At 34.8% G+C, this 25,191-nt stretch overlaps 2 protein-coding genes across 4 annotated transcripts in view; one reads left to right on the forward strand and one right to left on the reverse strand.

Moving 5' to 3' along the window:
- Window positions 1-314, forward strand: part of LOC120352150 — a 7,230-nt gene extending 6,916 nt beyond the window's left edge. The window contains exon 4 of the mRNA XM_039431815.1: window positions 212-314. Within this exon, the coding sequence (XP_039287749.1) occupies window positions 212-314 (103 nt within the window). The remainder of the gene's footprint in view (window positions 1-211) is intronic.
- Window positions 315-319: 5 nt separating this feature from the next.
- LOC120348716 (NADPH:adrenodoxin oxidoreductase, mitochondrial-like) lies at window positions 320-12,028 on the reverse strand. Of its 3 annotated transcripts, none has more exons than XM_039433403.1 (8): window positions 11,203-12,028; window positions 10,572-10,671; window positions 9,335-9,553; window positions 5,970-6,185; window positions 3,374-3,566; window positions 2,398-2,585; window positions 726-864; window positions 320-565 (listed from the first exon to the last, which is right to left on the reverse strand). In XM_039433403.1, exons 2-8 carry the CDS (start codon window positions 10,644-10,646, stop codon window positions 345-347), a joined length of 1,251 nt encoding a protein of 416 aa, XP_039289337.1. In that variant the 5' UTR covers window positions 10,647-10,671; window positions 11,203-12,028; the 3' UTR covers window positions 320-344. The 3 variants fall into 3 exon arrangements, 2 of the variants coding, with proteins under 2 accessions (XP_039289337.1, XP_039289338.1); XR_005571899.1 differs by having other exon boundaries at window positions 472-565; window positions 3,370-3,566; window positions 11,203-11,688; XM_039433404.1 differs by lacking the exon at window positions 726-864 and having other exon boundaries at window positions 394-565; window positions 11,203-11,678.
- Between the last annotated feature and the right edge of the window lie 13,163 nt (window positions 12,029-25,191).

Genomic DNA, 25,191 nt, shown 5'->3' on the forward strand with positions numbered 1-25,191 from the left:
ATGTATACGAAATTCATATAAAGTGAATGCAAATAATAATGAATCTGAATATTTATCAACAACTATAAAAACACATATTATTTTCGTATTCAAGAATATTGCTGTATAAAGTTTCAAATCCCGAAATTCCTGTTGAATCTCAATTAAGTTAAGATTATACGATCAATGTTATTCGTATCTCAATGTTATTCCATTAATGCAAATTATACAGGTATTTGTGCCTCAATGTTAAAATCGAATTGCGAAGACGGAAAGACACAACATTCAATAGTTTTGTTGTTTTCACTGTTTTATTCCATATCGAGACAATTTAAAACATATTTATGTGTAATACTTTTGTTCTTTCATTTTCGGATTAATTTTCTAAAATTTAATATGTTTACATTCTCACCTGTCTCATGGAGGGATTGTAATATCAATTCTGAACCAGGTTTACTCTGGCTTGTATCAATTATTTTCTCGTTAATGTCGTTGGCAACCTTCTCTCCAACGAGAAATGACTCGGCCATAGTTGTTAGTATAACACCGGTCGGACCATTTGCAAGCCATCCAGCACAATACAATCCTGCGAAAAAATGGGCAGCAATAAATTATAGGAATAAAAAAATCCTCGGAAGACAATTGAAGAGTTTCAATTATTATAAAAAAAATGGAATTTTCAACAAGTTTTACAAAAAATCGACAAATAAAATAAAATTAAAGCGAAAAAATGAAGAAATACTAACCTGGTTGCTGTAAAGCTACACAATTTTTTGTATCGAAAGGAACAGATTCATCAACTTGTCGACTACGGTATCCAATACTACGCAAAACCATTCCACAGTTTATACTTTCATATTCACCAGTTGGAACAGCGTGTTGACTCTAGAATAAACCAACAACACTCATATCAAAGGTAGGGGATTTGCGATTCTAAATTTCAATCATAGTGAAGAAGGCTGGAATAATTGGTAATTCATTTATTGATGTACAATAGCCTACATACACTTCTGGCAAAGGCAAAAATAACAGGCATTTGCCTAAAACTGCTTTGAACCTTAATTATTTAGAATAGATAGGCTAGAGGTTTTAGGTAGAAATGATCAGTTGAGTATTTCTACATAACCTCTAAGTCTAAACTGTGTGTAATGGTGGTTGATAATTTTTTTTGCATTCTCATAATTGACCGAGCGAAGTGAGGTCTCAGATTCAAGTAGACGGTTTTGCATTTCGCTTTATATTTATATGTTCGGCATTTACGGCGAAACGCAGCAATAGATTTTCATGGAATTTTACAGGTAAGCTATTTTTCTTTTTGAATTTCGCGTCGAAGTTTATACAAAATTTGTATTTTAAGGATAATTCGAGAGGAAAAGGATTCTCCTTGGAACGCCAACATTACCGTAAAAATCTGACTTTAGAATTATTCATCATAAATCAGCTGTCGAGTGGATTATTGATTGCATGCAATGGCGCATTCAATATTAATATCTCAATGTAACTTGGTAAAAAATCAGCTGTCGTGTGGAGTATCAATTGCATGCAATTGATTACTCGAACTAGCATAGTATTTTCTCCCGACTTTTCTCTGCTTTCAAATCTGTAAGCTTTTGATGATAGTAGCATAATTGTTTACAACAAATTATTAGCATGTTTATATTTTCCGCATTTACGGCGAATAGAATTCCGTAATATTCTTTCAATCTGTAAGCTTTTGATGATAGTAGCATAATGTTTACAACAAATTATTAGCATGTTTATATTTTCCGCATTTACGGCGAATAGAATTCCATAATATTTGACAGGTATATTCCTTTTTAAATTTCGCGTCGACGTATAAAAAAGGTTTTTTGAAATTTTGAATTTTAAGGATAATACAAAAGGAAAAGGAGTCTCCTTCGAACGCCAATATTACCGTAAAAATCAGCCTATAGAACACTATTCATCATTAATCAGCTGTTGAGTGGATTATTAACTGCATGCAATGCAATGATATCTCAATGTAACTTGGTAAAAAATCAGCTGTCGTGTGGAGTATCAATTGCATGCAATTGATTACTCGAACTAGCATAGTATTTTCTCCCGACTTTTCTCTGCTTTCAAATCGGTAAGCTTTTGATGATAGTAGCATAATGTTTACAACAAATTATTAGCATTGTCGATACAACAACCCAAACAGCATTAGTTGTTTACACACCGATATCTCGCCGACACGAGAGGACAGGACATAATTTACTCTGATGGGCAGTATTAGAGGATGCTAATTGGTTTATACTCGTAGCTGCGCGAGGTCTACTGTTTACAGGCTTACTAGTATAAATTCTATTAAATTATTTGAAACCTACAAATCTAATGAGCCTATTCAAATTTTGAACATAATGCTGGAATAGGAAGTGAATAAGATAGATTCCTTCTTACATTTATGTCAGATCCTTCAAGTTTGTTGACAGAGAGCTTGACACCAGACACACAGCTATCGCCAAGTATTTCAAGAGGTGATCTTAAGAATATTACTTTGAAAAGCTTGTCACAATCTACTGTAGTCAAATTATTGCGGCCTGTATCAGCTATCAGCTGCATTAAACGGACTCGTTGACGTTTTAGACCTATGAATCAAAGACATATTATAAGACTTTATAATATAAGTAATACAGCAATTTTCCATTTCAAGAGCTTTAAAATAAATTTAAATGATCAATTTATTATATTATGCCATCGAATTCAATTTGCTAAACAAGATAATGGAGTTTGTTTATAAAAGCACATTTTCGGATGCAGTAAAGACGAAGCTGATCACTAATCAAAACATTTAGAGAATTCATAGCCGAAAGCTAGAACAAATTTGTATTGTTCATCAGAGTAACTTAGTTGAAGATGAACGAGTCAACAATATCAAGTAAAAGGATGATACAAACCAAATTCAAATCAACTAAATTTTAGTACAACGATTAACTTTTTACTTGCATTGATTAGGGATCATATTTTTTGAATTTGACTATTTTCTACTAAGTTTAATTTCAACATGTTGATTGCAATATTCAACTAGACAACAATATCAACATTTTATTATTTATCAAAATTGGGAATAGAATAGTTTTGGGCTATGCCTGTTTTCTTTCCCGATCATATTAATATGATTTGTATTTGTACCAACAAATAAATGAATATTCATGCCATACTGTAGATAATTCAATTTGACACATTACGTCATATGAACAGAATAATACCATAGAGAAAATATAACATAAGATGAGATAGTATGAGATGATAACATACAGAGATATAACATACTTTCGCTATCTCTTCTCTATGATAATACATTCCCAACGATGAGAATGTCAGTCATAAAACAATCAGGATAAAATAAAAAACAATAATAGATATCTATACCTACTAGGGATGACGCTTTCCAGTCCCACCAATTGCTCTGGTCTGAACAAAGTAGTGGCATTGGGCAACTTCACCATTTCCCTGAATTCTTTGATTGTGAATGCTACTTGCAGGGGACCTCTTCGTCCAACCAGATGAACCCGTTTCACTCGGCTTTTCGAAAGTATTTCCAATGCGTTTTCTGTTATATCTGACGTCTAAAACAGACAGTGGATAAGTAAATGACACAAATTCATTTTTTAAAACTGTCATAGTGACCAATGACATGTCAATTGATTTTATAAGAGTATAACTCTACACTTTAATAATTATAACACTTTATTGAAACATTTTACTTTTGTAAATTTATCAACAACTTTTTTCAGAGATAAAGAACTATTCTACAGTATAATGGCATACAATTTTTTGGGTGTAAATTTCAAACAGAAATTCTATATTTGGATTGTTTTTATGTGATAAATTACAATTTTGAACATTTGTAATGATGAAGATGATTTTGAAAAAAAATTTCTGTGAAAATTGAGTTTCAACCTTCTTTAACCTCAAAATTGTTCCAGCAATAAGATTTTTAACTTAATTATGTGTAACTTGAATAATGGCGGTCGGACAGACTTTTGTTCTCCTACATAACATCTTAAAGAATTTGGAAATATACAGTGTATATCTAGGCATTTGAGACTCATGAGCTATATAGGCTTTGTTGTGTATCTGCCATACACTTAATAAATAAATAAATGACATGAAATAATAGCATCTGTTCATAGTATAGGGTATCTTGATCTGAAAGGACGGTATTATTTACACAAATATCAAGTTACAAAGCTCATGCATGATAATCAGTCTTATTGAAATCTTCATCAAATTTTGAAATTTCTATTGAATATACAAAATAAGGTTTTGTAGAAATAAAATTATACAATCCTTATTATTATCATAGTAAAGGTAGTAACAAGACAATGAATTGTGTTCTGATAGAATTTATTTCTGTAGGTGAGTTGTTAGAAATTGAAATATTCTTCATTAGGCAGGGTTGGGACTTGGTTTGAAGGAGTAGAAAATTCAAGTGTTGCCCTCCAGCGAACGCTGAATGGCCTACCACCAATCACGTCCAATATAACATACCTATGGTGAGGTCCACGTTATAATGGCAGAGGATAGAGATAGGAGAACAGAGTTACCGATAGTCTACCTTAATGTATTATACGTCTACATTGTAAAAACGGATTTGGCAACGTTGCGAAAGAAGAGTAGCGATATCTGTTTTGTCGAATGATAGACAAGGATAGCAACACCAATGTTGATAAAATACTGCCATTATAACGTGGACCTCACTATAGTTTAAAATTATATACAATACCAGAATACAAACAGTAGGCTATTTGAAGAGACTTATTCTTAGAGTACTCTTAATTGGTAGTATTTGATACTGTACAAATGCTACAATGAAACGTGAATAAATAATACATTTTGCATTGAAAAGACATGTTGCCAACAAAATAGTTCAAGGACACCCTCGCTATTTTCGAATATAGATTCATCTCAGTATAAAAATAACATCATTTGCGTTTAAAATATGAATAACCAATTGAAAATTACTATAGCGAGGTCCACGTTATAATGGCAGTGTGGGATTGACAATACTGTTGCTGTCCTTTTCTATCATACAACAAAACAGATAGCGCTATCTCTCTTTAGCTTTGCAATGTTGTCTGTTTGCCAGGACGCTTTATTTTTACTTTTGTCAGTGACTGTACAAAAGTAAACAAACAATTCTCAGCCTCCATTTTTTTCTTTATTCTATCAAAATACTTTAGTGCACAAGTCGTATAATTGATTTAAAATGTATTTTTGAAACAATGAAATAATTTTTAGACATTACCGTATGGGAAACACAAATTAAAATACCTGAAATGACATTTTAAAAGTTGATAACTAACCATCCTAGACTTCATCCATGCTTCAGTTAGCCTACTCGTACCGGTATAAATAATATTGAAAGGTTATTTCAGAATTATTTCCATTAAATTTACTTATTTTAGATAGGATTTCTATTTTTCTATTATTTTTAAAATAAATTGAAATAGAATACCTACAAAATAACTTAATTTCTGTTGTTTTGAAATCAGATTGGTGTATCACAGCTTTTTAAATTAGCCGCCATTTCAGGTTTGTATGAAAATAAAAATCTGATCTCAGTTATGGAAGCAAATTTTTGAATCAAATAATGAAAAAATATATATTCTTGATTAATTTGACATTAAATTGATTTTTTTTATCGAAGAAATGATTAATTATTAGATCAAATTTAATGGGATGAATTGAGTAACAGCTGTGTACACTCAGTGGCAAAATGGAGAGACTTGGCAACGTTTTTCTCCTATTTTTTTTCACTGCCATTATAACGTGGACCTCACTATAACAATTCACGAATTTACAGCACAAAGAAACTAAAAATAATGATGACGTTCATCATAATGCTTTATATTCACATGTTTATTAATTTTATTGTAGAAAATATTCAATTGCATTTCACATTGTATTTCATAGTGAAATATGTATTTTCTTATAAGATAGAACTTTTAAATTAGGCGCCTACTAACCTTGAGTACATCAACTGATTTGAGCAGAACACGAGACACATCGATGGCAACATTCCCCTGTCCGAGCACGACTACATCCTCACAGCTCAGGTCAGGCACAAGTCCCTGGTCTTCCGGCAGGCCATTGTACCAACCAACAAACGATCTGGCCGATATCACGTTCCGCAAACTCTCACCGGGTATGCCAAATTCCTTATCACTGTCAGCTCCGTAAGCCTGCAAAACAAGTTGAAAATCAATGCAAATTTGAAAACGCATCCTAATTCTTCCTTCTACATCCATGACCAGTTTACTGGTTGATGGCGTCAAAAAAGCAGGATAGCAGGTCAACAATACTGTCCTTGGGCGCATCAAAATATTCCTTCACTGAGTAGAATAAATTTCTTTCCAGCCAGATCTCAACTCGGTTTCTAAAAGCAATACCCTGCAGGTTCTTCACATTAACAGTATAGGCGCAGTGCAAAGGTAGGAAAGGAGTCCTTTCTCTTGTAAGTTGTGTAGCGTGGCAAGTCAATTTCAAGTCTCCTCTTTGTGATATGTGTATGAAGATCAGCTCTCAGCATATGACTGTCCTCGGTGTTCTTGACATGCAGCAGACTGGACAGTATATACTGGTTGAAGACCGCAAGGATGCTCAGCTCAACAAAGGTTGACCTACATTGCTCACGATGCCCACTGAGGTGATAACTCAAAGTGCTTTCTTCTGGAGCATCAGCACACACTCTTGCAACTCGCCGCATGCCCCCACAGCAGGAGTCCACACAAAAGATGGGAATGGAAACGGGCGAAGTACACCATCACCAAATCTTTTCTACAACGAAAAATAGAGAAACATCAGGGGCAGTTTGAAAAGTTTCCGACCTAATCATGGAGATAACAACTCTCATGAACAAATATGAGACATTAGATTCAATCAACATTAATCTCCAGTTTATTTACACATAAGAAATAATGGTATAACAAGCGAAACTAGTTTCTTATTAACTTAATGCCAGTAGTTATGACAAATTCATCGAGTCATTCATTCGATATGGAGATCTACCACATTATCATCTTCGCTTACACCAAAACCTTTTGGTGATACATATATCAGGGAAGTTTGGAAAGATTTCAATTAATAGCATCAATATGCAACGAAAAATATAAAAACTACAATACGAGGGCAGTTTAAAAAAGTTTCCGACCAAATCATAAAGATAACAGCTCTCGTGAACAAGATTTAGTGTATCTCTCTGGTCATATTTTCGTGACTACTCACTGAAATTTCAGCCATTTTGGACGCGCAGTATTCATGTGTCAGTCGTTTGGATAAGTCGATGACGGGTGATGTGTCTGCTGTCATCAAACCACAACTTTTTCAATTCCAACTCTGTAGACGCAAATAAGCTGAGTTATGGCACCAGATTATATTTGTATGACTGACCATTCAAAACTGGAAATCAGTTGATTGTTGAGGAGTTAGGATGGAACAAGTTTTGGTCGGATATGATCAGCCGCGGCACCCGACAACGACTCAGGGTAACCGTCCACTGGAACCGTATTCAACCGATCCGTTCGGCCGTTGGATCGGACGAATATGCCGGCCGTTAATTCGGCCGAATATGGTCGTCCATTGGAAAAGTTTACATCAGTCTAGTTCAGTTGGCTGAGCTATTGAAAACAAATATCCACTAAATTAGTTTTCATTACAATAATATTACCTTCAGATCCTATTTGTTCAATAATCTTTGTCTACAGATTCCTTTGAACATCACGACGATGATATATTTTGTCTCGCATATCCCACAATGGAACATGCTCTTGAACCAAACTTATCAGCTTTCATTGTCCATAGTTAAAACTTTATAAAACAGAACAAGTTCAAAAAACAAAAACAGACAAGACTGTGAAACAATTTGAGGTTAGGATGATGTTGTCTCAGCTCGACTTCGGCCGGATAGAGCACGAAAATCCCATTCAATTCGGATCGAAAACTTGATCGGCCGGAGACGGCCGTGCACGGACGTATGAACCTGTTGCAATGGACGAGCATCTATAGCTTTCTTTGTTGGGGGATCGTTCGGAAGAGTTCGGTAGTTTTCGGCCGATGCTAGTTCGGACGAAATCGGTTCCAGTGGACGGCCCACCTCACTCAAACAACTGTAGCATAAATACTACTATACTACTAAAAGAAATACTAGAGTAATTTATCATGGCCACTGATTCATTGGGATGATAAGGAGCTAGTTTCACCTGTTACATAATCAATTATGTGTAAATGAACTGAAAATTGATGGTCGCAAAACCTGAAGTCTCTCAATTTCAATAAAGCAGTGACTGAGGTAAATTGGAGCTCGGAGTCTTCCTATCATAAACAGGAATAAAATATTTTGTACAGTACAAATTATTAGAAGAGGAGAAAAGGTCAAAAATTCCATATGGATCTTCAAGTGTATTCTAATGTCCAGATTATTTCAAGAGTAGCCCAAAATTTGATAAAATGTTATGAGTAGAGTAATATCATCTAAAATTATACATCCAAATGGTAGAAATTATACATCCAGATGATTTGGGAGAAAGTGACCTAACTAACGTAATCACCATAAGTCCATTCAGTGCACTAGATCCGTGATTTAACCTTTGACACGCATTCGTAAAGCTGTAGAGAAAACTCCTTACATATAATAATGATAAGAAAATTTCTTGTTAGATAATAGTAAATAATATAGTCTAGCAAAGAATATTCAATTCTGACTAAACAATTTTAAAATACTGCAATAAATATGGTAGTGTAGAAATAAAGAAAGGTTGAATATTAGAAAATGTGATGGAAAAAATACTACTATAGTTAGTTTTGTTTTTAAAAATAGTTATTCATTTTTTAATTAATGATGACTTCATTCAATATGATAAATTAACTTAGTGCAAACAAATAATTGAATAAGTTTGTTCAATTGGATCATTTTGAAACATTCAATGCACCAGCCCTAATCAGGATTTGATTTACAATATTATTAAGCATTGCAATTATCAAGAATCTTGATTGGGCCTATCTATTTTTCTATTTCTAATTCTCGTATCAAGGCTGCGAATACAGTTCAATTGAAGGATGATTGCCCTAAATCGTTATAATAATAATTAATGTTCCGCAAATTGAATAGATGTTCATTTAATTGAAAAAAAAAATCAATCCTGCTTATGCATAAAAGCTTGTTAATGGCCTATCTATTCTTTCTATATATAAGAATTAATCTTTCTACTATTATTGTGGTAAGAACCTCAATTTTTAAATGTTAATGTTTAATTAACATTATTCTTTTTGGATCTTCCAGTCAAGTTTTGTTCTAATAAATTAGAATATTTGAACAAAGTAGTTTATTACTTACCAGAACAACAGAATGATAAGCATCTTTCAACTGTTTGAGACTTACGTCTCTTCCCAACTGAACGTTTCCGATGAATCGCACGTTTGGATTTTTAGCAGTTTTGGTGAACTGATTTATACAGTTTTTGACGTCTTGATGGTCTGGGGCAACTCCGTATCTCACCAAACCAAAAGGCACAGGTAGTCTGTCGTATAAATCGACTTTTGCTTCTTTGCTACGCTGAAAAAAGGTTGAAAGATTTGAGATAAGCTTCTGGTTGACAACTACTATTTATCGATGGATTTCAATCACAAAATATAAACAATGTCAATGTCGTTACATTGTTTAATGAATTACATCAATAACCAGTTGTGATCACCGGAAGATTTTGATTTCTATAAGATACCTTGTAGACGGAGCCAGGAATGGCAGGACAGTGGACCTGCACACGGGAACACTACCTACTTTCGAAGCGTCAAGTAACCATCACACATATACAATAGGTGAAAAATACGCATATTTCATCAGTTGGATACCAATTATCCGAGCAAGTCACGATGCGTTCGTTATATCTAAAACCAATCAAGACACCAGGTTGGGTCACCAGTGAGACACCAGCCGGTTGCCAAAATCTCGTGTCCCTAATGTAATGCCCAGCGACTCGCTCGAGCACTTGGTGTCCTACTTGTATCCCAGCCTGATGTTCGAATATGATACTAGTCTCATTGGGTTCATTACATTAGCGTCACCATCCACTAAGTTTTTGAGTCCCGCTGAAATCCTAGCTCCATTTAGGCTCGTAGGTCGCCAAGAGTCCGAGTAAATCGCCGGGCATTCTTATTACGTCGTTACACTAGGTCAACAGCTGAAACACTAGATTCTAGCGGCCGGCTGCTGTCTCGCTCAAGTCGACAACCCGGCAGCCAATCTTGGTTTCCAGGCGTGCTTTACACACGGCAATGTTTGCTCTATGGAGACCCACTGGTGGCCGAAGGTGATATGAACCTTATGTTGGCCCAGCCTGGTAATTCAACGTGGGTAAATGGAGGCCAGTGAAGGCCAGCGCTGGCAAATAGCCCATCCACACATTGGCGCTGGCCGAAATTGGCCTTCGTTGGGCCAACATATAGATGCGGCATTATTACACTACTCGATCCTCCCAAATTTTTAAAAACTGTGAGGGATTGCATGAAGAATAAATAATGTATTTTTAATATATAAACCACGTTGTTGAATATTATGAAAAATGTTAACTTACCTTCAAAATCTGTTGAGTAACATAGAATCCTGCTGGTCCACTTCCAACCACTGCGATTCTAGGAAGGGTAACCATTATTTCAGCAGCAAAATTATAAATACTGCAAAAAAATCAAATTCAGGAGTGATGTAAAAGCAGAAAAGTGGAGTAAATGACTGAAACTCTTCGCTTTTCGGTATCAATAGCCGTAAGTAATTTACACGAAGATTGGAGAATTTGCATAATTGACTCTTATGAAAACTTGTCAGTATTTTAGGTCAGAGAAAAGTTGGGGGATAGGCCTACTCTACATTAAGTGTACCAGTATTATCATTATTAATATATCAATACTAGGCTATCGAATTTTTGCATTGATAGGCTACTAGAAACAAGAGAATAAAAGAACAAGTAAATAATAACTAAACAAGTTAACTAATAACTGAAACCTAGAAAAAATACTGATAATTTTAGTAGTGAGCATAATTTATTTTTATAAAAAATACAAAGTAATGTATTTATAATGTTATTTTTTGACAATCTTGAAATCACTGTGACAATCCTTATTTCTTATTATCTCATAATGCTTATTATAAACTTATTTTGTAGCCTATAAGTATTATTCAGCAAAACTCTAGAACAATGTTTTACTTACCTTATTGTCTATTTAAACTTGCTTCCAATGGTTATCAGTATTCAGAGAATTCTGGAAATGTTTATTGAGAAAAAGTGTTTAATGAGTGAAAGTGCGTCTCATGAATCACACACACAAATACAATTTGATTTCTATTACCAAGTAAAACAAGTTAGCTTATATCATATAATAATATAAACTTTGACCGTTTTTCAAACATGAAGTATGAATATAATCATTATAATTTAATCAGAGGTTTTATTTGTAATAATTATTTCCTGTAAATGTTGATTGAAAGTCATAACTGAATCAGTTAACATAAATTTGAATTGCTTTCAACCAGAGAACTATTATTTTATAACAATTATGTAGTTTATTAAAAAATTTAAACTGTTAAGATCTAAGAAATGTGATAACTAATCTTTTAAAAGTAGCCTATATAATCAACTTTAACCAACAAACAGTTTGAGGTTAAATAAAACAGTAACAACATCAACACAAAAATGAACGGCGCTTATATGGAAGTTGAAAAGTTAATGGGGTCGGTGACCCGGGTTGGAGTTCAGGTCGGCTAGTTTTCATTTTGTATGTAATTGAAAAATTGATTCAACATGAGATAAATTTCTACTTGGAAGGTACCATTATTTATAGTTAGAGGTTATTGTTTTTCTTTCAAATTTCAATATGTTGATATCGTCGAAATTGGACCGATAATTTTAAGTAATGAACAAAAATTGCAAAAAGCTATTCTATCAACTGTTTATAGCACATTTGTAATTTGGACAAAATGAATGTAACCCGGTGATGCCGGTGACCCCTGCCATGACCTCCAGCCATAGACCAGTTATAGAATAGACACGCTGGGAAGTCTAGCCTCTGAAGCCAACATCTACTGCCAAATTCGCCCAACTTGACGTCACAACAGTGACGTCACGCATCGTATTGAAAACTTCCAGATTGTGTCTATTTCAGATTCATGGTGTTTTTACTTTCTTTGCCCTATTACCATAGGTAAGGAAAGTATTGCTTTCCAAAAAAAATTAAGGTACCACAATTTCAAGTTTTCTATACGTTTCAAGATCCTCTGACTCCAAAAACATGATTTTTGGGTATTGGTCTGTGTGTGTGTATGTGTGTGTGTGTGTATGTGTGTGTGTGTGTGTATGTCTGTGAACACGATAACTCCATTCCTAATTAACCGATTGACTTGAAATTTTAAACTTAAGGTCCTTATACCATGAGGACCCGACAATAAGAAATTCAATAAAATTCAATTCAAGATGGCGGAAAAAATGGCGGATAATTACTAAAAAACCATGTTTTTCACGTTTTTCTCGAAAATGGCTCCAACGATTTTCTTCAAATTTATACCATGGATAGCTATTCATAAGCCCTATCAACTGACATGAGTCTCATTTCTAGGAAAATTTCAGGAGCTCCGTAATATTATTGAGAAAAATGATGGATAATCACTAAAAAACCATGTGTTTCACGGTTTTCTCGAAAACGGCTCCAACGAATTTCTCCAAATTTATACCATGGATAGCTATTTATAAGCCCTATCAACTGACATAAGTCTCATTTTTGGGAAAGTTCCAGGAGCTCCGTAATATTATTGAGAAAAATTGAGGATAATCACTAAAAAACCATGTTTTTCACGGTTTTCTTGAAAACGGCTCGAACGATTTTCTTAAAATTCATACCATGAATATTCATAAGCCCTATCAACTGACATGAGTCTCATTTCTGGGAAAATTTCAGGAGCTCCGTAATATTATTGAGAAAAATGGTGGATAATCACTAAAAAACCATGTTTTTCACGGTTTTCTCGGAAACGGCTCTAACGATTTTCTTCAAATTCATACCATGGATAGCTATTTATCAGCCCTATCAACTGTCATGAGTCTCATTCTGGGAAAATTTCAGGAGCTCCGTAATATATTGAGAAAAATGGCGGATAATCACTAAAAAAACATGTGTTTCACGATTTTCTCAAAATGACTTGATCGATTTTTTTCAAATTCATACCCTGTATAGTTATTTATCGGCTCTATTAACTGGAATGAGTCTCCTTTCTGAGAAACTAATGGGGGGTCCACCCCATCCTTGAGAAATGGATTCCTAATTAAACCGATTGACTTAAAAATTTAAACTTAAGGTCCTTATACCATGAGGATCCGACAATAAGAAATTCAATAAAATTCAATTCAAGATGGCGGAAAAAATGGAGAATAATTACTAAAAAACCATGTTTTTCTCAAAAACGGCTCTAACGATTTTCTTCAAATTTATACCATGGATAACTATTCATAAGCCCTATCAACTGGCATGAGTCTCATTTCTGGGAAAATTTCAGAAGCTCCATAATATTCATGAGAAAAATGGCGGATAATGACTGAAAAACCATGTTTTCACGATTTTCTCAAAAACGGCTCTAACGATTTTCTTCAAATTCATACCCTGTATAGTTATTTATTAGCTCTATCAAACTGGCATGAGTCTTTTTCCTGGGAAACTGATGGGGGTCCACCCCATCCTTGAGAAATGGACTTTGTAACTTCCTTCTCGTGCATGAGGTAGGTAGGTAGAGCAGTTCATAAAAAGAACACATAGTCGAGATATTTCATCTGAAGAACAGCTGTTATGACGACTTTTAAAAAATATCGAATTTCACAATTTACACAAAGGAAAAAGTACTCTGAAAACAACTATACACATATTATACAGAAGTCTGATCGTAGTTTCAAATATGTTGCCGCCAATCGTCATTATGTTATTCCCCTAAATCAATCTCGTTTAAGAATGAGGCTTATAGTTCAATGAGCAAGGAAAGTTGTGTGAGTGTACCACACCAGATTTTTAGGTTATTTCTAGCTACGAGCAAAAACGATATAATGTTAATTTATAATGTGTTATGTGATATCGACTTCAAAGTTATAATGTGTTTTGAAAATAATAAGGTACGGTAGCCTACAAAACTAATTTATTGTCATGCTGCAATGAGTTCACTTACATCATAACCGAGGATAATATAACAGTTACAACTTACAATATTTATGTGTATAAATTTCAACTTACATATGAAAAGATATTCCACTTTTTTTCCTAAAAATTTCAGTGCAATATAATTATATGCTGCGCAGGAGACTACCATTTCCATAAATAATAATTACATAAATAAATGATAATCTGCTATGGAAAACAAGTTATGTTTAACAACAATGTCTATACGATGCGTGACGTCACTGCTGTGACGTCAAGGTGGGCGAATTTGGCAGTAGATGTTGGCTTCATCGACTTTTAGTATGAATATACAATTGGCCGTGTCTATTCTATAACTGGTCTAAGCCTCCAGCCGACGTGTCAACACCACTGAACTGTATACTAACAGTTATAGAAATGTACTATATACTGTTAGTATAGAGTTCACTGCTCACTTCGACCATTAATATTATAATGTAATATAATATAATTAATATAATATTATATTAATGGTCGAAGACTGGTCAACACAAGATTTGGGTCTTTTCAAAGACTGTCTTCTCAGTGTTTCCTGTTTAGACATCATCAACGCGCAGTTGAAAAAGGAATATTCCTGCCAAATTTCATTGAATTCTATCAACGCGTTTGGCCGTAATCGCGTTACATACAGAGACAAAAGCAAATCGAGCTAAAACATAGACTTTTTACTACGTTCGGTCAATGATCTTTGATCATCAGGACTAGATTGATTGCGTCATAGGTGGGTCCAGAAAATGTGATGGCTACTACGCAAGATCTTCTCTTGAAAGGAAGAAGTTGATTCTACAGCTGAGAAATTTTTTTCTCTAAAGAATAAAAGCTCCTCCCAATGAGCCACCTTCATAGGGTGTTCTTGAACGTGATAGGTGAGCGCCCCTTCACTGAGTGTGGCCGGCAGTTAAACATCTTGATTGCCAGCACTGGAAAACAATCCCTGATCTTAGACAGTCGACGGCGTGGAACATCCAAGTTGGTCCTTCCCCGAGTGTTTTGTAGGTGTGCACTTCCTCTCTTCTTGAGAACATGAACTGGTGTTTTTTGACATGCAAGAGTGATGCTAGTATGTAAAGTCCGTACACAGTAGCCTATGAATGCCCAGATATTGAATTGAAATATGGGCTTGCAGTGAGCAAGAAACTTGCTATAAGTCATCACACGAAGTGACTTTTTTGAAGCAGGAAAATGTCCTTAGCATGAGCAGAATGACCCCACACAAGTATTCCATACTCGATATGTCAGCTGAACACAGCATGAAACAGCATCAGCAGTACATGGGCACTCAGAAGTCCTCTCATTTAACGGATAAGATAGACCACTCTATAAAGTTTTCCACCGACTCTGATGATGTAAGGTTCCCGTGACAATTTGGTGTCCTTGCTGAAACCAAGCAAAGTGACAGGAGCAGCACTGACAACCGCTGTTCTGGCCAGTGTACACAGTACACAGCATCTATTAGGTTTTGCTTTCATTCAACTTGAGCTTATTTGTGCAAAACCAACTCTTTGCCTCTTCAAAAAGCTTGTTAGCCTTCAGCTTAGCTTCCTCTGGCCCCTTTCCCTGTCCCAAGATGGTTGTTTCATCCCCAAAAGGAGGAGCTCTGCAGATACAGGTCATTCATCATGATCAGGAATAATAGTGGTTCAAGCACTGAGCCCTGGGGTACTTCGTGTGGTACTCCTGCTCTTCCTGAAGTTGCACCCATGATGGATACGATCTGCTGTCTGTTACCAAGATATTCAGCAACCATACCCCATGCTCTGTCCTGAAAACCATACCTTTTTAACTTCCTGAGCAGGACTTCATGGGAGACACAGTCGAATGCCTTTGATAAGTCACATAGAACAAGGTCAATTGATCCCTGTTCTTCAAAAGCATTGTTAATCCTCTTTACAAGACTAATCACAGCTGATGAGATCGACCTCCCCCTTCTGAATCCGTGCTGCATGTCTCCAAGCAGATTTTTGCATCTGAGGAACTTGGTTATCTCTCTCAACATGGCAGTCTCAATGATCTTCTCATCAAGTGTTGGCACAATGGAGGCTGGACGAAAATTACCAATATCATCAGGATAGCCCTTCTTGAAAACTGGCACCGTTTTAGACACTTTGAGACAGTCCGGAGAAACACCCTCAGACAGACTGAGACTGATTAGAGTGCCGTATAGGTGATGAAGTCAACCCACCAGCCCAGATCCAGAAATCAACAACAGACGCTCTTGGAGGTGCACCAAACCACACACACAGATGAGAGAGACAGTGTACTTATTATTGGAGACTCTTTGTTGAGGAAAGTGAATCTGGCACTGAGCAAGGATGAGGAATGTAGGACTGCAGTCGAAAAAATCCCTGGCGGTGGAATACAGGACATGAGTAGATACCTTAAAACACAGACTGTCCTGCCAGACAAGGTAATTATGAATATTGGTACAAGTAATATGAGAACTGTGTGAACACCTAACCATGTCATGAGACCATTGTGGCTCACCATCGAAGCAAACCAGAGGAAATTTCTGGGCACCAAGTAGTATGTCTGCTCTATACCAGACAGAGAGGAATGCAACATGAGGATTATTGAGGAAACAAACATGGTGCTTCATTTCATGGCAGATCAGCTGAAAATTATAGCTTCTTGGACTACACTTATGAACTGAAAAGGCAACACCTTGACTGGGACGGTGTGCATTTCAATAAAGAGGGAGCTAACATATTGAAGGCCGGCATTTGTAGTATGATACGAACTGAAAGGGAGAAGAATCTTGGAGCCCCTACTGAGTGCATCTCATAGCAACCATCACTTCCTGCGCAAATCAGAAATGACCATGAAATAGGAAAAAGCAATATTATTAAAAACAAACCACAATGACAATGTGTGAAAATGCTAGGATCATGTCTATGAATATAAGATCATTGACAGGTAAAATTGAATTGCTGGAATCTATTTTGTGTGACAATGGATGCACCATTGTTTGTTCAGCTGAGACTTGGATCAATGAGTTGAAATACAAGTCTGTAAAAATTGAGAACTATACTATCGCTTCTAATTTTCATAAAGAAAACAAAACCGTGGGTGGAGTTACTATTTTACACTCAATCCATGACTCTAGTAAATTAATTCAAGTAGCCAAATTGAAAGAAGTACAGTATGTGTCGAGGAAATATTTGAATGTTGTGGTGTAATTGTAAAAAACGGTAAGCACAACTTTATATTAATAAATGAATACAGACCACTTTATCAAACTAATTTCCTACAATTCATGGACATTATTGAAAATACTTTATAAATGGTCAAAAACTCATACTTTAATCATCAAATTGTCTTATGTGGCGACCTCAATATTGAGAACCTTGTGGATAGCTCTGAAAAAGATATTCTCTATGACTTAATTGGATCTTATAACCTGCATGTGACCTTCGAGCAGCACACTAGAGTGGACCCAACATACCGTCATAGTTAACTTGACTATTTTATAACTGATATAGGCTACCTAATCAACACCAAAGAACAGGAGTACTGCCTCCACTCCTATCTGACCACAATATTATAATATTTAACTTGAATTTAAAGTCTCTTAGTATCTTGAACAGAAGAACAGAAAAAATAAGTTTAACCAAACCGTATAAGGACCTGTTTAAATCCTTGGTCTCAAACCAGGATTGGAATTATTGCCATATCTACGATGCAGGCAAAAGCTTAAAGCTCTTCTACAACAATTTTCTACATATATTTGAAGTCTGCTTCCCAAAGATGATTTACAGAGAAAGGAAGGACTCACTCGATGTTGGATGGATGAAGAGTGAAATTGTTGAAGCAAGAGATGAGTTGTAAGAATAATACTGGCATACACACAAGTACGGAGGACAAAATCTAGAAATTGAGTACAATTAAAGAAGCTAAGAAACAATACTCCTACCTGCAAAGTGTTTTCTCTAAAATAAACGAAATTGCTTTTCTTAGGAGACTTATAGCCTACCTAGAAAAAAGGAAATCGTTCAATGAATACCAATAATATGGCTTTAGAAAAAACAGGAGCACAACCGATGCCATCTTCGATCTGATAACGAAAATATATGAGAATCTTGATGAAATTGGAGAACAAATTTGTATATTATTTCCTGATATGACAAAAGCCTTTGACCTTCTCTCTCATAACATACTCCTGCAGAAAATTGTCAAACCTAGGAATAAAGAATAAACCATGGAGATGGATTGCCACCTATACCTGAAGAACAGAACCCAGACTGTAAATATAAGACACTTAGTACAAGATGGAATGACTAAATTCTATAAATCATCCGTTTCACCGCCAATACACACCGGAGTCCCCTAAGGTTCAAATTTGGGCTCGGTATTGTTCTTACTTTACATAAACGACATGCCTGATGATATATCTACGGGAAAAGTGTGGATGTTCGCAGATGACATCAGTCACCTAATACAGGAAGACAATATGAAAAGCCTCCATATCAGAGCTCAGGAAGGATTAAAAAATGTGAGTGATTGGTGCCATGCTAATAGTCTAATACTAAACAAAGTGAAAACTAGAGCCCTGCAGTTCTATAACCGAAATAAGCATGATTCAACACTTCTTCTCAGACCTGAGGGATCTAGTGTGAAGGTTGATGAAAATATAAAATATCTAGGAGTTACTATCAGCAATAGCTTGAAGTGGCAGACTCATATTGACCTTATCTCAAGGAGACTTACTGCAGTGTGCTATATGATGAGCCGATGGCGAACCCTTCTCGATACTGAAATACTATTGAGGGTGTACTATGGCTGCTTCCAGAGCATAATGAATCATGGTATAGCATTCTGGGGGAGCAGTGGGCCAGCCAGTATATCTGCCATTTTTTTCAGGATGTATGTGGATGGGCCATAGAAATCCTGACTGTAGGTAGTCTTGAAGTTCTTGATGCTATTGAACAGCTCACTCCCACTCAAAAAAAAAAAAATTCTCAGATTTATGAGGAGTCTCAGGGGGAACTGGATCAATAGTTGAAGCCGGAATCTCCTCCACTATCTCAGCCACAGACCTCAGAAATGCCCCATTGACCTCATCAGGACTTTTTTTACACCTTACTAATGGTTTGGACTAGTAGGAGTCATTGATGAGATTCCACGCTGCATTTGTAGGATTATCAGATCTCTCAATGTAACTTGAATTAGACTCTCTTTTTGCCCTGTCAATCTCTTCTTTGTAGATCTGCTTGGCTCTAAGGTGGTTCCTGTATTCCACACACTGCAAGGATGGATTAAACCAAACCCATTTAAACCACCCCCCCTTTAAAACCAAATAGAAAAAATATCACACTAGTAGTGACAGTTACAATATGAATTACAGTTACAGTTGATTTTATAGTAAATATACTCTATATATACCTAAGTGAGGTTCACAAGTCAATGTTATAATGGCATACTTTGATTAGCATTGGTGTTGTCATCCATGTATATCAATCAACACAGCAGATAGCGCTATCCTTTTCTCGCTCTGCAAAGTTGTCAGATCGTTCTCTAACAATGTAGGAATATGATAAATCAACAAAATATTCTTTCTCAAATATAAACATTTATTATATTACCATTTAAAAAAATTTAGGAATCATAGATAGGGCATTAAATTATATATATATATATATATTGTGGGTATAGAAAACTTGAAACTTGGATACCTTAATTTTTTGGAAAGCAATACTTTTTCTACCTATTGTAGTTCGTGGGGCACGGAATGAGAAAATATAAAATGACAATGCTTACCAGTATAAAATAAGTTGTGTGTACACCTTATTTCAGAAACATCTCACAACGGCTAAGTTTCAAGTTGTAGAATTAATCGATCCAGTTTTGCTGCGTTCAGACAAACTGCGCTAGGATAGCTTCCTTAAGCTAGAAAACAGCTGAGACACCGATTGTTGCTCAGTCTACAAAATCTAGCAGCTTCTCTTTGTCTCAGAAACAGAGTAACGGCCAGCAACAGTCACAGTTATAACATAGTTATTCAAAAGTATTCTTTGAGTATCTATAGTGAGGTACACGTTATAATGGTAGTGTATGATTTGCAATGTTGTTGCTATCCTTGTCTATCGTTCAACAAATGTGAAAGAGTTGGGGGTTGGTTTTCATTTAGGTTATATTTAATAATGTTTTATTAGGATAGGTTAGGTTTTTGCTTTAAAATTGCAATATGCTAGAAGGGGCTAGGGTCTCGGTAGAGTTATGTTTTTTGATGTTTCAAAGGTAAAAGGATAGGTTAGGGGGTTAGGATTTTGCTTTGAACCACATGTTTGTGAACATGTTCATGAAATGAACCATATGTTTGTGAACATGTTCATGAAATGAACCACATGTTTATGTTTTGTTCTGAAGATGATGAATAAATCTAAAGTATTAAATGTGAAAGGGTTGGAGGTTAGGTTTTATTTAGGTTATATTTAATAATGTGTTATTAGGATAGGTTAGGTTTTTGCTTTGAAATTGCAATATGCTAGAAGGGGCAAGGGCAGGGTGCCGACAAGGGGGGGGGGCATGGCGCAATTTGCGCCATCAACATTTTTGGGGGGGCATGATTTTTTTTTTATATTTTATGTCAACATTTTGACCCATGGTTAAAAAATCAAAGTATTAAATAGAGATATCCTAATGTAGTTAATTTTTCCCACCTTTACAATGTTATATTTTGCTAAGTGTAACTCAATATAAAGCATAAGATATTTACACAATTGATGATATTTTGTATGCAGGAATTTTAGTAATTTTAAGCTTATGAGTTTGAAGGTAAATCTTTGACAAAAATAAATTACAACTTCATCATCGTTATTCTGATTACCTTTGCTTAATTTAAATTTTTAATGGTCCTGTGTTTGAGTTTCCTTGCTGTTGTAACCTAATTTTCTTAAAAGCACAATGATAAGTTGAATTGTAATGTACATTTTAATCTAATAATTATTTCAATTTCGAAGGCGTTTCATGATGATATTAATGTGTCTGAAATGGGAATGCATAAACAACATCGCAAACTCTAGTGAATTTGACAGAAGAAAAAACTTCTCTTGTCAAAAATTTGTGAAAAATATCAAATGAAACCAATTTCAATCTTTCAAATTTACACCCTATTTACCACACAGTAATCATGTAATTATTGTAAACCTTCATTACTTTTTTCTGTTTTGTATAATAGTCCAGTCAAATGGTCGTTTTTCAGGAAACAGCCTGAAAGAACTTTTCGCGACGGTTCTATATGTATTTTGGGGCGCTGAATTCTAATCTGAAATTTGCTGATATGCCAGAGGGCGGCTTCACCCCCGAACTCCAAAAAAAACAAAATTTCGGATTTTTTTCAAGTTTTCCATTTAATCTTGAGAACCTTTAACTTTTCGAGAAAAAGCATGCTCTAAAATATTGAAGATAATAAAATTTCCAATAAATTGAGTGGTCGCGCAGGACTCTGCGATTTTTGATTCCGGAGCTAAGAGTTTTCAAAAAAGGGGTATTTTTTAAGGGGTTTTCAAAATTATGCAAACCTACCACTTCTACCCTATACAACTAGGATCTTTTTCTAGTAATGACAGAAAGCCACACATCTCGTGAATTAACAATATTAATTCTGAACAGAATTCCTTAGGTACCTGTTTTTGAATTTAGTAGAGGTGGGAGGGGGAATACACCCAAAAATAGAAAATCATGTCCTACAGCCAAAATTCAAATTATCATTATAATACCTTTTCATGGCCTTCCTAACAAAAAAGAAACATATTTCGGCTGAAATATCCTTACGAGAGTTATGTTCTATGAGAATCACTCCTTAGATTTCAGTATTTCCTAGTGGGGGGCACACATAAGGATACGTCCAGGATCAAAACTTTAATCACTTATAACTTTTGACTGAATGATCACATCTCCTCGTACTACAGCTCGTTCATATCAGCTCGTCAAGGCGGTTGAAAATCATGTATCATCTCACTAAAATTTGTTTAAAAAATAGGAAATTCCTCCTTTAGTGTATTTTAGCCCATATTTCAATGCATAGAAAAATGACCGATTTCTATATTCAAAACTGTGTGTCTCGGTAACTCAAAATGATACTTGGTCTTGATTTAAAGAAAAGAATCTCTTCTTTTGAGGTGAATATTTTTGTAAAAATAAAATCGTGAAGTAAGATAGTTACGTTTGTTTCAAAAAATCAAGAAATATGCGATATTTTTCTCATTTTCACAGTCTCGACAGTTTTTCGATATAAACAGTAATGCAAGTTCAATTTAAGGCAACTCAGCTTATAGAGCATGAAATTTTCTCTCATTTAAGACCAATCGCAAGTTTCTATCATGTATTGTACTCATTTTAGAGACTCTTTAATAACAGTAAAATCGCAAGAAAAATGAGAAAATAAAGATCATTATTCAATTGGCTGTAACTTTTGAACGGTATTAAAAACAGAAGTATATTTCATATGGGAGTGAAAAGAGAAGAAAATTCATCACAACCTCAACCACTTTTTGGATTTTTTATCTGAAGTGTTCCACAAGATATGCAACGTTGCATATGCGAGACTGTGAAAACAGGGGAAATATCACAAATTTCTCGCAAATTCAAAGTTGCGTAACTTGTGGAACACTTCAGATATAAAATCCAAAAAGTAGTCCTGCGCGACCACTCAATTCATTGGAAATTTTATTATCTTTAATATTATAATTATAGAGAATGCTTTTTCTCAAAAAATTCAAGGTTCTCGAGATTAAATGGAAAACATAAAAAAATTCAAACTTTTGGGGGTGAAGTCGCCCTCTGGCGTGTCAGCAAATTTCAGATTAGAATTCAGCGCCCCAAAATATTTATAGAACCATCGAAATAAATTCTTTCAGAGCTGTTTCCTGAGAAACGACCATTTGACTGGACTATAAGTTGTTATCCTATTATATTAAGCGAGCAATTTATGTATATCTGTTTATATTTTTCTTTTTTATATCTGGTTATCTGGTTATTTATGTTCAATGGATCTCGGAAACGGCTCTAACGATTTTCACGAAATTCAGAATATAGTAGGTTTATGATATCAAAATTCGATTGCATTAGGTCTCATCCCTGAGAAAACTCCCTGAAGGACATGAAAAGGATAATTCATCCTCGGAAAAACAGATGATGATTTCGTCGTCTGTCGATAACAGAAGATGCGTGTGCCTGTGTGGGAGATGAGCTGTGTAATCAATTAGCTTAGGTACCGTATCTTGCGAGAAATCTAGAAATATTAATTGACTCGATCAAAATATCAGTTATCTGATTTGTTGACATGAGATGGTATATATCATAATATTTGAAGTTAATCATTATTTTACAGTTCCAAGGGATTAGTGAGTGTTATTTTGTTATTCAATTTGGTATGTAAACAATCTAAATTAGAACTTTTATGTTTTCGAATATTTGGTCTGAAAATTTCACTTGAATTCAAGTGTATGAAACATAACCTACTTTTCGGAATATTAAATATTCCAACTATAAATTTTATAGTGCATAAATCAAAATTCGGGGAAGAAACAGTTTTGGGCTGTGCCTGTTAGTCCTTCCCCAATCATTTTAAAGAATTGAGTTCTGTTTATCAATGAATAAATAACGAGCAAAGCTCGGTGTCCAGATATTTGGTATTAATAGATAGAATTTATAAAATGTACTTGTTCAGATGATATCTTTATTCCAAAAACAAAACTATTTGAAGATACATTTTGTTCGTCTTGTGTTATTTACTCCTGTAATGTTAAAAAGTGAATACTACCAACAACACAACATCAGTAACAACCTATTCCAATTTATGATAAATATCGGGGCACCGAGCTCCGCTCTGGAGTACCTACAAAAGCATATAAAAATTATCACGAAAGAAGAAATTATAATAAATATTCATAGTTCATACAGAAAGGTTCTATCTAATCACAGTGAATTGAGATTAATTCGGAGAGGAATGCAAAAATTTCTCTCACAAAAGCATGTTAAATTTTAATACTGATTAATGTCACGTGAACCAAATCACAGAAGACCATCTCAAAAAGATAGCTTATTTGATTGGTTCTACTGGAATTAATCAGGATTAAAATTTAACCGGCTTTTGTACTACTGCCACTAAGTACCTGATTGAATTAGGTACAAAAGTTCAAAAGCTGAGTCATAATTTTGTTTCAGTCCCACACACATGCACTCGCTCACTCACTTCCATCATCAACAGACGACGAAATTATCAGCTGTTTTTCCAAGGATGAATAAATTCTTTTAATGCCCTTCAGCGAGTTCCCCCAGGGATGGACCCAGTGCAATCGAATTTTTATATTATAAACCTACTATGTTGTGAATTTTGTGAGAATCGTTAGAGCCGTTTTTGAGATCTGGTGAAATACAAACATATAAACATCTTAAAATTTAAACATCTAAACAGAAATTGCTCGTTTAATAGTATAGAATTCAGAATACCTAAACTTGCCGACATTATATATTGTATGAATAAAATCGTTCCAAAATTGTATGAATGTTTACCAAAATTGCTATGCAATATTCTTTTACAATAAAGAATTATCAATGATATTATTATTCAACTTTTTATAAGTAACCTTAACATTTAAAAAGCAATGCCTCCCTTACTTATATTTTAATATCCTACTAAAATATGTGTAATGTAGTTTTTCCTGATGTAATGTAGTCCTTTCTAGTCCTCCCGAACAAGAACGGGGCACTGCTAGTCTCAAAAATAATATCAAAAAGATACTTTATTTCTATTTTAAAAGAGATAAGAAACGATGGTATATATTTTTACAATATTATAAAAACAGAAAGAAGTCCTCACAAGACCAAAGGTAAATAATGTCCTTTGTAAGTTTAGAATGTAGAGGTGTGTACATATATACGCGCCGCGAACATGAGCAATTCACTTTTAATCAGCTGATTATATCTGTATTTTCACAGAAACGGTAGAATACAGATATAAAAAGCTTGGCATCAGCTGATTAAAAGTGA

The sequence above is a fragment of the Nilaparvata lugens genome, chromosome 7 (assembly GCF_014356525.2).
Source record: "Nilaparvata lugens isolate BPH chromosome 7, ASM1435652v1, whole genome shotgun sequence".
NCBI classification, from domain to species: Eukaryota; Metazoa; Arthropoda; class Insecta; order Hemiptera; family Delphacidae; genus Nilaparvata; species Nilaparvata lugens.